The 15113-nt window shown below is 39.1% G+C and overlaps 3 protein-coding genes across 3 annotated transcripts; 2 read left to right on the top strand and 1 right to left on the bottom strand.

Annotated features, from left to right (window-relative positions):
* Positions 1 to 81: 81 nt before the first annotated feature.
* On the bottom strand, positions 82 to 1403 carry PCOAH_00041130 (Uncharacterized protein; the record flags this gene model as incomplete). Its single annotated transcript, XM_020060901.1, has 2 exons — positions 82 to 666; positions 867 to 1403. The coding sequence occupies 2 exons, from the start codon at positions 1401 to 1403 to the stop codon at positions 82 to 84; spliced, it is 1122 nt and encodes a 373-aa protein (XP_019916072.1).
* Positions 1404 to 5253: 3850 nt separating this feature from the next.
* PCOAH_00041120 (Uncharacterized protein) lies at positions 5254 to 7943 on the top strand (the record flags this gene model as incomplete). Its single annotated transcript, XM_020060900.1, has 14 exons — positions 5254 to 5302; positions 5445 to 5536; positions 5709 to 5747; positions 5895 to 6051; positions 6311 to 6348; positions 6496 to 6526; positions 6633 to 6673; positions 6821 to 6888; positions 7064 to 7100; positions 7221 to 7281; positions 7387 to 7431; positions 7543 to 7604; positions 7736 to 7778; positions 7885 to 7943. The coding sequence occupies 14 exons, from the start codon at positions 5254 to 5256 to the stop codon at positions 7941 to 7943; spliced, it is 822 nt and encodes a 273-aa protein (XP_019916827.1).
* Positions 7944 to 12600: 4657 nt separating this feature from the next.
* On the top strand, positions 12601 to 14695 carry PCOAH_00041110 (Ethanolamine-phosphate cytidylyltransferase; the record flags this gene model as incomplete). The annotated part of the gene is made up of 3 exons (XM_020060899.1): positions 12601 to 14292; positions 14430 to 14503; positions 14641 to 14695. 3 exons carry the CDS (start codon positions 12601 to 12603, stop codon positions 14693 to 14695), a joined length of 1821 nt encoding a protein of 606 aa, XP_019916649.1.
* Between the last annotated feature and the right edge of the window lie 418 nt (positions 14696 to 15113).

Genomic DNA, 15113 nt, shown 5'->3' with positions numbered 1-15113 from the left:
ACATGGAGCTATATTTTTGTATACGCACATATATGCATGGAATGAGACACGTCCCCTCTCTTCTCCTTCCTTTTTTCCTTTCTATTCCTTGTCGTTGTGGTTAAAAACTTGAAGTCCGGTGGTTTCTATCCAAGCATCCTTAAACACATTTTCGTCATAGGTGAAGTTCAGTCTGGGGGAAGGTCCGTGTCTGTATCCAACGGCCAACCCGTTTAAGATAGCTTTTGCTACATCTAGCTTGGAAGCATTGGGGTGTTTGTATGCGCTTCCAGAAAATAAGCAGATTCTGCATGTGTTCATTCTTACGTGTTTGATTTCTTCACGCTTGACCAAGCCGTTGTAATCACATAGGGCTGTCATTAGATTTTCTGCGGTTTCATGAACCGCCTCTAGGAATTCTTCGACGGAGCTGTAGTTCTTTCCCTTGGGTCCAACGACATATACCATACCCATGTTCTTCTCCTTCTTATGTGGGAAGTTCTTTTTAAATGTAACGATGAAGACAGATCCCGTGCTGTAGTCGTTACCTTTCTTTAAGCTGCTTCGGATTCTACAGAGGGCTAGTTTTACATCTGGGTATTTTTTGTCCAGGTTATCGTTTATTACTGACTTTATTTCCTCGTCGGTTTTCTCGCCATGCTCTTTTACAGCTTTGTTTAGGAGATCCTGTAGGAAGGTGTTATAATAATTATTATTATTATTATTGTTATTGTTGTTGGTGGTGGTGGTGATAGTGTTCACGGGAGGCATTACATAAAGTGGGAATGCGGCAAATTTATTGCCTATCGGTTATGCTGGTACAAATTGCGGGGGGGTTTGCAGTGCCCCCCCCCCTCTTTTAAATCCGCCATTTGATCCCTGCTTACCTTGAACAAGTCCTCATACTTGTCAACCTCCTGGTTATGCGAAGACAACAGATCGGCAAAGGCTCCATTTATACCTTCACCCCCTACATATAAATTGCTATCTCCCGCGTTCACGGAGCAAATATATTCATTTGGGTTTTCATCAAAAATGGGGGTAAAGCCATCAGTCTTATCATGGAAGCTAACATAGCCTGGTGATATTCTGGAGCCTTTAAAATCTGGGTGCTTTTCCATATAAATTTTTAACCCGGGGGTGTAGGAATAATTCGAGTTAAAGTAACTATAGGAAGTTTCTATTTTTACAACAACGGCTGCATTTTTTGATTGAAGGGAGGATTGTAGTTGGACACATAATGGTAAAGCATCTCCTAAACCACTGAGGATAATGTACCTTGTTCCTCCTGCTAGTAATTCCCTTGCTGTTCTTTCTAAAAATCTCCTCGTCCTTTTTACGGACACTAGTAAAACTTTGGAGTTTGGAAATTCGTTCTCATCAACGCTGTTTTGTTTTTGGTTATTTTTTTTTTCATTTTCCATTTTGGCTTTCTTTTTTGTGTGTATATGTTTATGCGTATGTTTTCCTATTTGTTTTGCGTCCTGCGCGAATTTGTTTATGTTTTTTTTTTTTTTTTTTGGTGTCGCGGTGTGAGGTTCACGTTACCTACGTCAGTGTTGTTTATTTGGTTATCTACCTACACGTTTTTCGCTGATGGGTATATTTTGTTTTGGGAGTTCTACCAAAACTAGTAGTATATTTGGTTGTGTTGTTCCTATTTGTATATCTGTAATGGGTATATTGGGGGGAAAAAGAAATGTTCCATGAGGTGGTTCACACGCGCGTCAATGTATGTATGGGCGCCCCTCACAAGCGGCATGTTTCATATGTACAATTGCATATATGCCTATGTACGCACAAACCATTATACATATATATATGCGTGTATGTAATATGTGCTCGGTTCTTGGCGCGGGAAATGGGACTAATACGTTGGCCAGCCGTTGTTTCGCCGCTTCGCCATTTGGCCTTTTCACCACTTTGCCCTTTTTGCTGCCTTACGATATTCAGGTTTGCGTTCCACCCTATGTATTCTTCTTCTTATGCCAGTATGTTCACTTTTTTCTCATTATTTTTGTTTCTTCTTGTTCAGGTAAAAGTTCTTAGTTGTTCGTTCGGAGGTTTGCCGGATTGCTGTTTTTTTTGTTCGTTTATGGGCTTAATTGTTTATTTGCGATTTTCTTATTCACTTGTTTATTTTATTTGTTTAATTTAATTTTTCCTTTTCAATCTTCTTATTTTTTTTTTATCCTTTAGTTTTATTCTTTTGCTTTCCTTATTTATATATATATTTTTTAATTATAGTATCGTTTCCGTATTTCTCTATATTTTTTTTTTTTTTTAAGTTTGGCTTAATTTTTTATAAAAAATTGTGGATTGCGTAGAGGGGTAAAAGAAGCTGAAGTAAAAATAAGGGGTTTATGTTTATTTTTTAAATTGTTTTTTTCCTTATTCTGTAGATTTTTTTTTTCTCGTATTTTGCATTTTTTTTATTTTTTTACATCTCTAGGCTAATATTTGTACCTTAATGTTTTGCTACAATTTTGCTTCCTCCTATTATTTTCTTTTAGGTTTTTTTCTTTTCTTTTTTGCTTATTTTTTGATAATTGCTTTGCAACTTTTTCTTACCTATTTTGACGGTGGGGGTTCGCGAATTGTACTTATTTGTTATAAAACAATTATAATATAGGGGTGGGCGGTTTGAATGACAATCACCTGTGAATGGTGCTATATGGCATATGTAAGTATATATATAAAGTATATATTTATAGGCCCTTATGTTTGTATATGCGCTCCGGGGGAAGGCAAATTATGCCCCAAGGGCTTCCTGTTTTGGAGAACCGTTTCTGCCGCGCGTTAGTGCAGCGACGCGGGAATCACGCATAATGCCAGCGCATGTACGGATTTTGTTACATATATATATGTACATGTATATTATATATGTATATTATTATATATGTATTTGTTATGGGCGTACGCGTTTTGGTGTCGTTTAAACACTTCGCCGCAGCAGTGCTATATATGAACCCTCCCTTTTGCTTCTTTTCACGAGGATGGCGCGGTTTTTTAATTTTACTCTTACCTTGATATATATATATATGCGTACATATATTTTAGATATGTACTTGAGCACGCCGCTTATCTGCGCATACCCTATTTTTTCCGTTCGTAAATAAAAAAAAAAATCCCGGCTTTGAATATCTTCTCCAGCGAGGGAAATATACCGAAAAATTGCGGTTTATTTTTGACTGACAAAATATAGGAACACTAATTTTCTGGTCCTCTTTTTAACATCTTTTTCGCGTGGTTTTCCCTTCTATCATTTAGGTTTATTTGCTGCAATTCTTTTTTTTTTTTTTCAACCATGTACAGAAATACCGTTCATTCCAATCCAGTTCCAAGTGACGTTGAATTTGCGTTCTTCGCAAATAAATGCTATTTTCTTCTTTTCACAGTTCGTCCTTATGTTTTAAGGAAATTCGCCTTGTTCGCTTGTGCTGTTTAACTTGTTATTGTTTTTGCATAGTTAGGCATGACTGCTATTTTGTTGGTTTTGTTCCAATTCGTAACGCTCAGTTTGGTCAATTTATTTTTATTTTTTATTTATTTTTTTTTACCCCTGGTGTTACGTAGAGTGCGCATTAGCCGCCCGACTTACTCCATGACGCGATCAACTGATGAAAATGCAGTGAAACACCCATCAGTGTATAAAAGGAAAGGGGAAGAGTATGTGTGTGTGTTGTGGGGTTCCTTCCCTGTACGTACATTTAAGTTTATCTCACAATGTGCAACTTAACGGTGGAGCTATTTTTTTCGGGCACCCCTCCCCCAGAGTATGTTTGCCTAAGCCGTATGTACATCTGTTTCGGGTGGTAGGGAAAACTCAATTCTGTACTCATATAAGTACCTGCGCAGCCAGCGGTGTGGGATAGAGGTGGAGTAATATTTTATGTTGTAACCGCTCTTTTGTTCAAACATGGTTTCAAATGTGAAAGTGTCCCAAAAAATGAACGCATTAGGCAAGTTATGGAGAGGCCAATAAGTCTCTATCCTTTATAGGAACAAAGCCTGGATTTTTTTTTGTGGAAAATTTGATAGTCATCGCGTAGACGTTCCTCAGTTTGACTTTCGGCCTGGTGATTTGTAGGGGTAGAGGCGAAAGTGCACCCATCGGCGTGAACCGTTTAAGACGTTATCACGGAATACAAACTATTGAACAGAACACAAGGGCGTCTGTGGGTGGAAATACCCACGCTATTATACGACTGAGCGATTTGCTTTCCTTTTTTTGTTATCACCCAGTGGGTGGACACCTTTGCTATGAGCATTTACCACTGTCTGAGCATCATTCGGGACGGAAAAGGGAAAATTTTCCTATGGTGTTTTTTTCATGATGCCGCTTCGCCGTGCTGCAAAGTGGGTAAAACTAACCCGGGCTTTAATTAATTTGGGATTTTTTTTTTTTTTTTTTTTTTCACTTATCAAATATTGTATGCAATGTGGTATGGAGGAGTAGGTCTGAACTACTCCTTCAGTTATATCCCCAGTTCTTACTGGAATTTTAGAAAGGGAAAAAAATCAAAGTTTAAAATGCTTAGCTGTGTGTATTTATACCGAGCGTGTATATTTACCATGAAGGACATGACCTCTGATGGGCTCCTTCAAATTGACAAACGTGCCACCAACCACGTGGCATTGTCATATTTCCTGTGTATCTTTTCTTCCAATTTTGTGAAATGAGCATGAGCGGTGTTCTATTTTGTAAAAACGTTCGCAGAAAAAGGTAAAAAAGGATAAAAAAGAGTAATAAAATGGTACCCCCGTGAAAATATTTTAACTGTTCATTTACTTTTTTTTAAAACAAGTATGACGCAGAATAGGTAGAAGTTTCCCATTAGCTAACTGGTTATGTGCACATACGCCAACAAAAAAGGTCTACATTATCTGTTGTCCCCCTTTTATTTTCTCCAGACATGGGAGCGTGCGAAGGAAGGCAGCTCAAATAGCACAGGTTGTTAAGTCGTTTTCTTTTTTTCACTGAACACATAAGCGATATTGTAATTTTTACGATCCTCATCTATGCAATTAATTCCAAATGGGGGGAAAGAAAATAAATTATGAGGAACGTTTTTCCCGTAAGGAGAAATAACTGTGTACGTACAGAAGGTGGATTTTCTCATCCCTTTATACCTTATTTGGCTTATCTGCCTATGTTTTATATTTCCACAGCGCTTCCTAATTTGTTGCAGCTAAAATGGGAAAATTCCCTGCTTATGATATTTCGAACGGTCTTATTTTGTTCCATTCGTTTGTCTTCCCACGTTTGTCAAAATGAAGAAGAATACTTCTGTTGTCTTTTGTCTGACTGTAACTCTGTTTGGTATGATCTGAGGGTTCACTGGTTATCTCTTGCGCCGTTCCTTTGGAACCATGTCTTGGCTATGTGCCTTTTTTTTGTTGTTCGCGTGAAACTGTATGTTCGTATCCACGTGCGTGCACCTTTTAATCGTTTCCTTTTGAAGGGGTCTGCGGCCTGGGGGTAGCGAAGACGCTTTTGGAAAATGAGGTGAAAGAGCACTTGTCGGATTTTCTCTTCTTAAACAATTCACAGAAGGTGAGTCAACCAACTTTACTTGCTTACCTTGGAGGCATTTTGCAGACCGAAGATTATTTTATTTATTTATTTTTTTTTTTTTGCTTCCCTGCGTTTACTTCTTTTGTGCATTCGTGATGTATGCTTTTCTTTTACACCCCTTCCCAATTGCCTTCCCTTCCTCTCCTTTCAGTTCTGCGAAGGGGGAAGTATCATCCAGGCTCTGAACACGGTAAGCTCTTTTATGCCTTTTTTGCGGTGGCAATAAACCATGAAGAGGTCCTCTAATGATAGGGCTGCTCTTCCCCATGTAATCATCATTCGTAATACCCAATACGTGTCATTACCACATCTGCCATCCTGCTCCTCACTTCTATAGGAAAAGCTCCTCACTCTAAACAGTGTGTTAGATATCTGTGCCTCGAAGAAGGAGTGCGATTTTGTCTCTTACTCTCCAAAGAGGACTTTAAGAAATTCCCTTTTTTATGAGGACGAGAATGAGCTGAACAATACGGGGGCCAATTGGTTCTGTTCCGGTATTACTCCTTTACATGTCTGAGTGAGCATGGGGTGAATGCCGGAGGAAAAAAGAATATGCCCTTCTTGCAGGGAAGTGGTTACTTCGTTGGTGTAGTCCTCATTTGATTACACCTCTTCGATTTGTCTACTCCTCCAATTTTGTGTTTACTCCGTTGGCCATTCTTCTTTTTTGTGTTACATTTACGTGCTACGAAAATTTCCTACCAATTGGTTGATGCTTACTGGGATGGCTCAAACTATATGTCCTTTTCGAAGGAGAGAAATGGGTTATCTCTCGCCCGAGGAAGTACTGGGTAAGAGGGGATTTTTTCTTTTTTCCAATCGTTGGGCATAACTTATGGGCGCTTTTGTATGGCTCTACATAAGCAATTTTTTTTTTTTTTTTTTTTTTTTTTTTCATTCAAATTTATTTTTCCCTTTTTAAATCTTCTTCTGTGCAGATTACCGCAATTAAGGAGGACCATATAAAAGGTTTAGTCATTGCACGTTTGTAAATGAGGTCACCCTGATGATTCCTTTTTTTCCCCCCTCTCTTTTTTTACATTTTGTTTGTCCATTTGTTTTTTGCTTTCCACAGAACAAGTGAAGAATTTCAACCTTTCGCTGAACATGATGGGGGTACGCCTTTCGTGAAAGACGACGCAGAGGGGAAAAATGTCCAATGAGGAAAAGTGCAGAAATTGCGAAAAGAGGGAATGGACAGAATAGACATCCCCACTGGAAAAACCAGAATACACGTTTGCGTTTTTCTGTGCACCTCTCCAGGAGTGTGACGACGAACACGTCTTGATGAGAATTCGCAAGGACGTCACTCCGAAGGAAGCGGCAACCGAGTAAAATTAACGCACCTGCAGAATTTATGAATGCCTGCGTGTGTAAATTATTCGCCCCTACTTTTTCAAGGGACACGCGGGTGGGAGGGTTAATTTGCCGCGTTGCGATCTGATTGATCACGCCATCACTTCTTTTGCCTCGTGCGTGTCCAATTTTCTGCCTCCTCCCACGCAGGTGCAACAAAATCACCGATTGTAAATTCATCGTATTTGTAAGGAAGCAAAAGCCGGGTGCAAACGCGGCAACACATAGTCCGTATCACTCGTGTGTACGTGTAAGTGCCTCACAGACATGTCTGCTTCGTTTTATCATTGTCCTCTCTTTACAAAAGAATTATAACAGAAAGTTGGGAAGTGACGAGACACAAGTTGATAGGGTAGTCCTTTGCTCAGGTAACAAAATAAAATAAAATATTTATTTCTCGAAAGATCAGGTGTAATTTCCACCTGACTCACCCCCATACATGTGTACAATTTATTTTTTCCTGCACATGTTAGTGCCCCCTAAAGGCAGAAAAAACAAAATGGGCTTCCTAATAGCTGGTAATTTGAGGAACTAAAGAATCCATTAGCTTCCCATGTTGTAGGTGTAAAGCCGCAAGTACAAATGATTTAGGGGTCTCATTTTTTTTTTTTTTTTCCATCGCTAAATAGGAAAAAATCACGAAGAAGTGCCCCACTCGGCCAAAAAAAAGGAGCGCAAAAGGAAAGCGACAGTAATGATTTGAAGGAAAACGACGTCACTAAATCTAGAAATGTAACGGGGATGTTGCCCCTTGTCTACAGTAACAATTTGTTTCGCATACCAAAGGATATTATCTTTCCGCCTTTTCCTTTCCCTTTTAAGCTCCCCAAATTGGAGGCGACCGGAGGATCCATAACCCCAGACAGTAAGTTTTGCTAAGTTGGGCCTCCCAAAAAGAGTGTTAATTATGTAGTCTATTTTTTTATTCTTCATTTTTATGGCCAATTGTACGTACCACTTGAAATCCGTAGGCCACCACTACAATTTTAAGAAGGGGGAAATCGTGCATGCGCGTAGAATGTCCTCTTAAGATGGGTCATTCTGCACGATGGTTCTTTTGCTCTTTCGCAAACATAAATGAGCTAATTATTTTTACCTGCCTAACGAACACAATTGCATATACATTGACGAATTTAGATCTTTTCCCATAGACTGAGTCAATACAAATGAAATGCACCATTTCGAATTGGACGCTGGCTGAGTTATTTCCTTTTTCTTGGTTAATGCATAGCAAACGAAAAAGGTGGAAAAACGCTTCATCCTGGGGGAAGCTTTAATTTTTCGCATTAAGCGTTGGCAGCGGTGGACAAATTATTGAGAAGCGATTTTAATTGTACCGTTATTTTGGCATAAGTGAGGATCGGCCATTAAATGTTAGTGTGCGTAACTTCTATGCAGCTTCTGGTGCTATGGTGTCAGCGCGAACTAGTAGTTTTGCGTCCTTTGCACGGCTTCATGGGGGAAAGGGAAGAAACCAGAGGGATGATTTCCCTTTTTTTGGTGTTGGGAGAAGAGCCAAGGGAAGGACTCTTAACCCGCTGGTGGTGGTGATGTCAGCTCCTTTGCTTTGTCTATTCATATATGAATATATTCATTTGTTTATTCGTTTTACTTTATTATTTTTTCCCCCCGTTGCGATAACACAAAAGAGGAGTTAGGAAAGACCGGTTTGTGTCTGAGCAAAGTGGTTTGAATAATTCCCATTTGCACCGCCTCACAATCTTTCATAATGTTGCCCCCTTTCGGAACTAGAGGTATAGCGGTAGGTGCGTCATGAGTAACAGAACCAATTGTGCATGCGTATTGGTAGTTTACGCCGAAGGGAAAAGTTGCAAAGGAACATGCGTAAAGAATTTTCCCTAAAAATAGATATTGCGCTTATCCGGGGTGTATGGTTGTATGTACTTACATATAACCCTTCTTGTGAAGCGAACAGAAGTGGGTGGGGATAGTAGATTCAGTCACATAATTATTCACTACCCTTTGTAAAGGTGCAGCATAGAAAGCAGTTCACTAGTCGCTCGCCCAGTCAACACCATTGACCTATATATTCAGGTTAAGTTAGATTTGGCACACATAGGTCTATATTTTCCATAGGCATGAATAAGGCGTGTATAAGTTACGCATGTAGATATGTGTGTGTCCTCTGTTTAGCCTTTCCCTTCACTAATTTTGTAAAAGTCCTGATAATAGTGTTACGAATTGGAAACTTCGCGAAATGGTCAATGCATTACATGGTGGTGTCATGGTAGTAAATCAACCTACCCCAAGGTCCCCTTCACAGGTGTAAAAAAAGGAGTTTGGAAAAATGCGCCTAACTAATATACGTACCATAATAACACTGAAAAGTTGTTCCTTCCCCCAGAAGGGGTTTTTTAAAGGGGCGAAAATAGGCACTCCGTGAAGGGTGTACTAAGAAGCACACCCCAAAAAAGGTATACACCCATGTTTATAAGGAACATACGGACGTGGTAAACACATGAATGATCACGTACCATACAGAAAAGTTTATTTATGTCCTTCTCAGCAGCACATTTTTATACACATAGGGAAAAAAAAGAAAAAATAAAATAAGTGACGCGGATATCTCTCATTTGGTGAAAGGTAAAGCAGTTCCAAAGTCGTGTACATATACACTTATATTCCTAACGTTACGTGTGCAGGGGTGTAGTTTGGCGTGGCTTCCTGCAGGGGGGCTCTTAACATGAGATACCACTATAATTATACACTATTCCTTATATATGATGAATGAAAAAATGTATATATAAATGGCCATTGTTTGCACATATGCATAAATGTTTGTACGTTCTCTATTGAGCTGCTAAATGATGTGATGATAATTAAATGCATGTGTTATAAAAATGTAGTACATGAATACCCCCTTGTACGATTGTGTGATTTTTCCCCGCTGAGCGAAAAGAAGAAAAAAAAAAAAAACTGCCGCTACACCCCTTGAAGGAGCAGCCCCATTCCACTCATTATAAAAAAAATAAAAAACATACATTTCACGTTTATACATGTTATGTGTATATTTTTTATAACACGTTATACATCCATATAACAATAACGTGAACCTTTTTATGCGATGTTTTTTGTTTTTAAAATGAGAAGTATGGAAAGTAATTTTCATAAGAGCATTTCACGTTTTTAATTGCTTTTTTTTCCTTTTCCCCTTTACATTTTTGTAATGAAACCCCAATTTTGTTTCCATCCTTGAATGAGTTCACGTAGTACGGATGAACATATGTAAATAGTAAACACACAAAGTTCCAATCAAGTAAATTGCGAAAATAGCCACACAACATAATAGCAGCATGACAGAATGGCAGAGTACTCGAATAGCTAAATGTATATGCGTGTACACGATTCAACATGCTCGTTCCTTTACATCGAATGTTGTACAGAGCGCCATATATATAGGAAACTGATATGTATGTGAGCGTTTGCACGTTTATTCGTTTATACGTTCTTGCGCGTTCACTTTGACTTTTACACATATAATTTGTGTTGCTACAGTCATATATACATTTACATAGATCGTTCTTTGTTAAAAAAATTAGTGAAATTTTACACGCGATTTTGCGCGCGGAAGTTTTACACATATTTTATGCGCATCCAACCTGCGCTCCAAATGTGCTTCTACACCATTATGTACACAGATATGTATACATTCGTGTAAACGTACAAAGAGATAGATGTCAATTTGCATGTTATTGTCGCTTATTTTATTCATATCATTTTAACTTCGTCCACATTTTACCAGAATTAAAACACCTCGTTTTATTTATATAAGGTGGGAAATTATTTCCCGTTCATGTAAAAAAAAAAAAAAATAAACACCCGCCATAAATTCCTTTTCCCGCATAAATTTTATTAAACACCGCTTGTATAGTGTGAGGAGCGACGCGCTTTTTTTTTTTTCCAGCCTCCCTTCGTCATTGCATTTTTTGCCGTTCATTTTTGCAGCTCGCTTCATCCTGTGCATTTCCCTCATCATCTTTTTTCATTTACGCCCATTGATATACACGCAACTGTTTTAAGAGGCATTTACACCTCGTGTGAATTCTCATAACAATTTCCCCCCTGCCCATTGCATCATGTGAAAGTGACTAAACACATGATTGCGAAGCGAATGCACGGGCGTAACGAAGAAGCAACTTTTTGTTTTAAGCAACGCGTGCTACCATCCATATACATAAACGCGAGTGCTACCCTCCACGTAAATAAACGCGCATGCATAATATACCTATGTGTATACATACGGGCACTCAAATTTGCCCTTCGGCACTGTGAAACAATACACCTGAGTAAACCACTTGGCGTTAAGGTTACTCCCAGTAAAGGTACCCCATAGAACGTGCACATATATGTGTACTTGTATTTACATACATTCAGGTGTGTACACATGCACGTATGCACAAGTGCAAGCGGTTCTACACGCCTCTATAAGAATATCCATTTCATGCTTACGAAAATTTTAACGTGACCATGTGATGGTATATCCATATATTCCATGGACCCTATTTTTCTTTACGCTTTCCAATTTTTGCAACCCCTATTCATATGCATAACGCCGAATGGGTGGGTTAGGAGAAGCGTGCATTGTTCCCAACGTGTATTTGTAAACACGTGATTGTTGCTGTCTGCACCCATTACGTTCATTTCGCTTTATTTTACTACCTCCCATTGTGCTATGCTACATTTTGTGCAAAATTAGCACCCACATTTTACCCCCACAGCTTGGCATTTCTGCCACTATACGCCTCTTTCCCCTTTTTTACGACTCGTTCAAATCTGCCTACGTGGGATCACCCCATTTGCGGCAACTATTTTTCACGTTTTGGAATTTTAAAGTTAGCAAAATAATGCTACATATACAGAAGGAGTAATTAGGTTTAGTGACTTTATCTCCAACGACGTCTGACGGAATACATATGTCTGCGCATTGCATCTGTGCATGTGAGGAATACGCCTATTTAGGTGCCCATTATATTTATGCATCCACTCTATGTGCGATCTGAACTGTTAGAACATCGCACCAGGGTGACTACTTAAACAGGCCATTTGTCTACGTAACCATAGAGGTAGTTATATACAAACATATGCACCTTTGTTTGTATGTAGAATGAAGATATGTGAGAGCACATGTGCAACGTGTGGGGAGATGGAGAGGAGTAAGCACACCTTCTCTTAAAGGATTAGTAGTTATTTTTCATTTCTGCGTTTTTTGTCCTTTTTATTGTCCCTTTCCCCTATTGCGCTGGCACAATATATATATTTATATATGTGATCGCTGTGCCGCATATATTTCCCCAGCCAAGCAGACATCGTACATAATTTTTTTCACAAGTTATTTTTTCCACATCGTTGGTCGCTTTTTGCGTGGCACCCGTGGCTGTTATTGTATTGTACTTTTTTTTTTTTTTTTTTTTTTTTTGTGCCTGGCGAATTGCTGCACCAGTTAGGCTAGCGCATTTTCTTCGATACTTGTGCGTGTTTTGTGAGCGCATCATAGTTGGTAAGCATGGGTTAGGTGTACCAACTGAGTGCTTGCGTATGTGAGTATATAGTCCACCTGTTTTCATGTGCATTCATATGTGTGTAGCCAGCCACACGTATATATATATTTGCATCGATACATACACGCAGAGGTGTGTGCACGCTACCGTACGTTTATGCATGCCGAAATGATGAGGAACGAATTTTTAGTCAACACCATTTACAACCATGGGAATTTGAAAAAGGTACTGGGGTTGTTAAAAAGCCTAAGTAAGAGCAAGAAGCTGGATTTGATATGCCAGGTGTGTGAAAATTTAAACATAGAAGAAGATAAGGAAACGTTACGAATATTTCTGAACGAGTTGAGTCATATTAGCAATGACGAAAGTGTCAGTAGTAAGCTTAGTGAGAAGAAAAGGGGTGGTGGTGGTGCTGCTGCTGCTGATGGCAAGCAGAATAATGTCAACCACATGAGCATTGGAAAACACATGGGAATTGTAAATAGATGTAACAACAACCTTCTGACGGATAGCAGTAACAACTTGTATGAAGAAGGGAAGGACCTGAGTGGTTCCTTCTCCAATAGTTCTGAAGAAATTAACGAATTTGATATAGACATGAATACAGCTACTAATGAGAAAAACAAAGCTACAAGAATTTATGTCGATGGAATTTTTGACTTGTCCCATTCTGGTCATTTTAATGCCATGAGACAAGCGAAGGAATTAGGTGACGTGGTCGTTGTTGGAATAAATTCGGATGAGGATGCCCTAAACTCCAAGGGAGTTATGCCTATATATACGCAAGAAGAAAGGGGGGCATTAATAGCCGGGTGTAAGTGGGTTGATGAAGTTATTATAGGTACCAAATATAATGTCAGTATGGAACTGTTGGGAAAATACAACTGTGATTACGCTGCCCATGGTAGTGACATTGCATATGACCGAAATGGTAATTGTTGCTATGAGGAGGTTAGAAAAAATAATAGGTTAAAAATATTTGAGCGAAGTTATGGGATTTCCACCACTACCATAATTAACCATTTGTTGCAGGCGGTGAGCAGCTCCAATAAGAGCCTGTCCGATGGGGACGCACCGATTGGCGTGGTGGGAAGCACCGTGGTAAGTAATATAGCTAGCAATAGGGCCAGCAGTATGGTCAACAGTATAGCCAGCGGCATGACCAACAGTATGAAGGCTGCAGGTAGAAATGCGTTCAACCTGAACCCCAACAACAAGGAGGACGACAAAGCGTCGCCCCCGTACAGTAATGGAAAATTCCTAAACGGCACAGGTGAAAAAAGTAACTTGAGCAAAATATCTAAAATGAATTCGAAAGAATTCGAAGACGAATCCACCGTCACGGAAGCAACCACCGTGGAGGACAACAAATTTAAACCATTCGAGTCCATGTCCAGTTTAAAACACGCCCTAAGCAAAAATAAATGTTACGTAACAGCATCTCAGTTGTATCAATTCATGGGAAGCCATGAAAAAAAAGGCAAAAAAAAAGTAGTATACGTAGATGGTTCGTTCGATATTTTTCACATTGGTCATTTAAAAATATTAGAAAATGCCAAAAAGTTAGGCGACTACTTAATAGTAGGCATGCACTCCGACGAGGTCGTTCGTAGGATGAAAGGGAAGCACTTCCCCGTTGTGTCCCTCCTGGAGAGGACTTTAAATGTGCTAGCCATGAAGGTTGTGGACGACGTAGTTATAGGAGCCCCATGGCTCATCAGTGAGAGCTTCATTAAGCGCTTCCAGATTGACGTTGTGGTGAGGGGCACCGTTGTTGATTATTTTTACTCGAGCAACGAGCTGGATCCGTATGCCGTTCCGAAGAAGTTGAACATTTACCAGGAGCTCTCCTCGGAATCGGTAAGGCGCGGCACAAAAAAAACACGCAAGTGTCACGCAAATGGGTGTGTATGTGCACCTCCATGTGTGTATTCGTGTATTATTGCATTTGCACACACCTACACGTCAACATTATGACCATTTCTTTCCCCCCGCAGGGCATCACCACCTTCGAAATTATTGAGCGAATCGAGAAAAACAAAAATTGCCTGATGAGTACCATATCGAAGAGGTAATGCAGCTAGCTCATTGGCGGGTCAGCGTCCCGTGTGTGTATGAGGCAGTTACTAAAATAAAAGGACACATGGGCACGCGTGATACATTATTATTATTTTTTTTTTTTTTCCATGCTGCTTTGCCATTTTGCAGAAAGAAGAAGGAAGATAACATCTGGAAGGTCAACAATACGTACGTTTTGAATTAATGTCTGAAGCCCATTTTTTTTTACGCTTTTTTTTTTAAATTGATTCTTATTAAAATGACATGTATAATAATGACACTGTAGCGATTTAGTAATATGTCCATGTAGAAACGGATAACAAAATTGTGTGTACAAGAATGAAGATAAAAAGGAAAAGTTATGCCTTTAATTTTTATTATTTTTTTTGTTTTTAATAATTTTAAGAGTTAATTTTTTTTTTTTTTTTTACACATTTTTTTTTCGCCATCCCAATGTCATACAAAAAAGTGTATACACGTTTTGACGCTTGCCAAATTTTGCCCCCCTCCTTTCTCTTTTTTTTTTTTTCCATTATTCATTTTTACGTTGCATATGTCCCCATTAATGCAGGGATGTACGTGCGTATGCAAATGGTTAACATCTCCATGGATTCCATCTCTTT

This window comes from Plasmodium coatneyi, chromosome 12, assembly GCF_001680005.1.
Source record: "Plasmodium coatneyi strain Hackeri chromosome 12, complete sequence".
In the NCBI taxonomy this organism is placed as follows: domain Eukaryota; phylum Apicomplexa; class Aconoidasida; order Haemosporida; family Plasmodiidae; genus Plasmodium; species Plasmodium coatneyi.
This window is presented reverse-complemented; position numbering and strand designations above follow the sequence as displayed.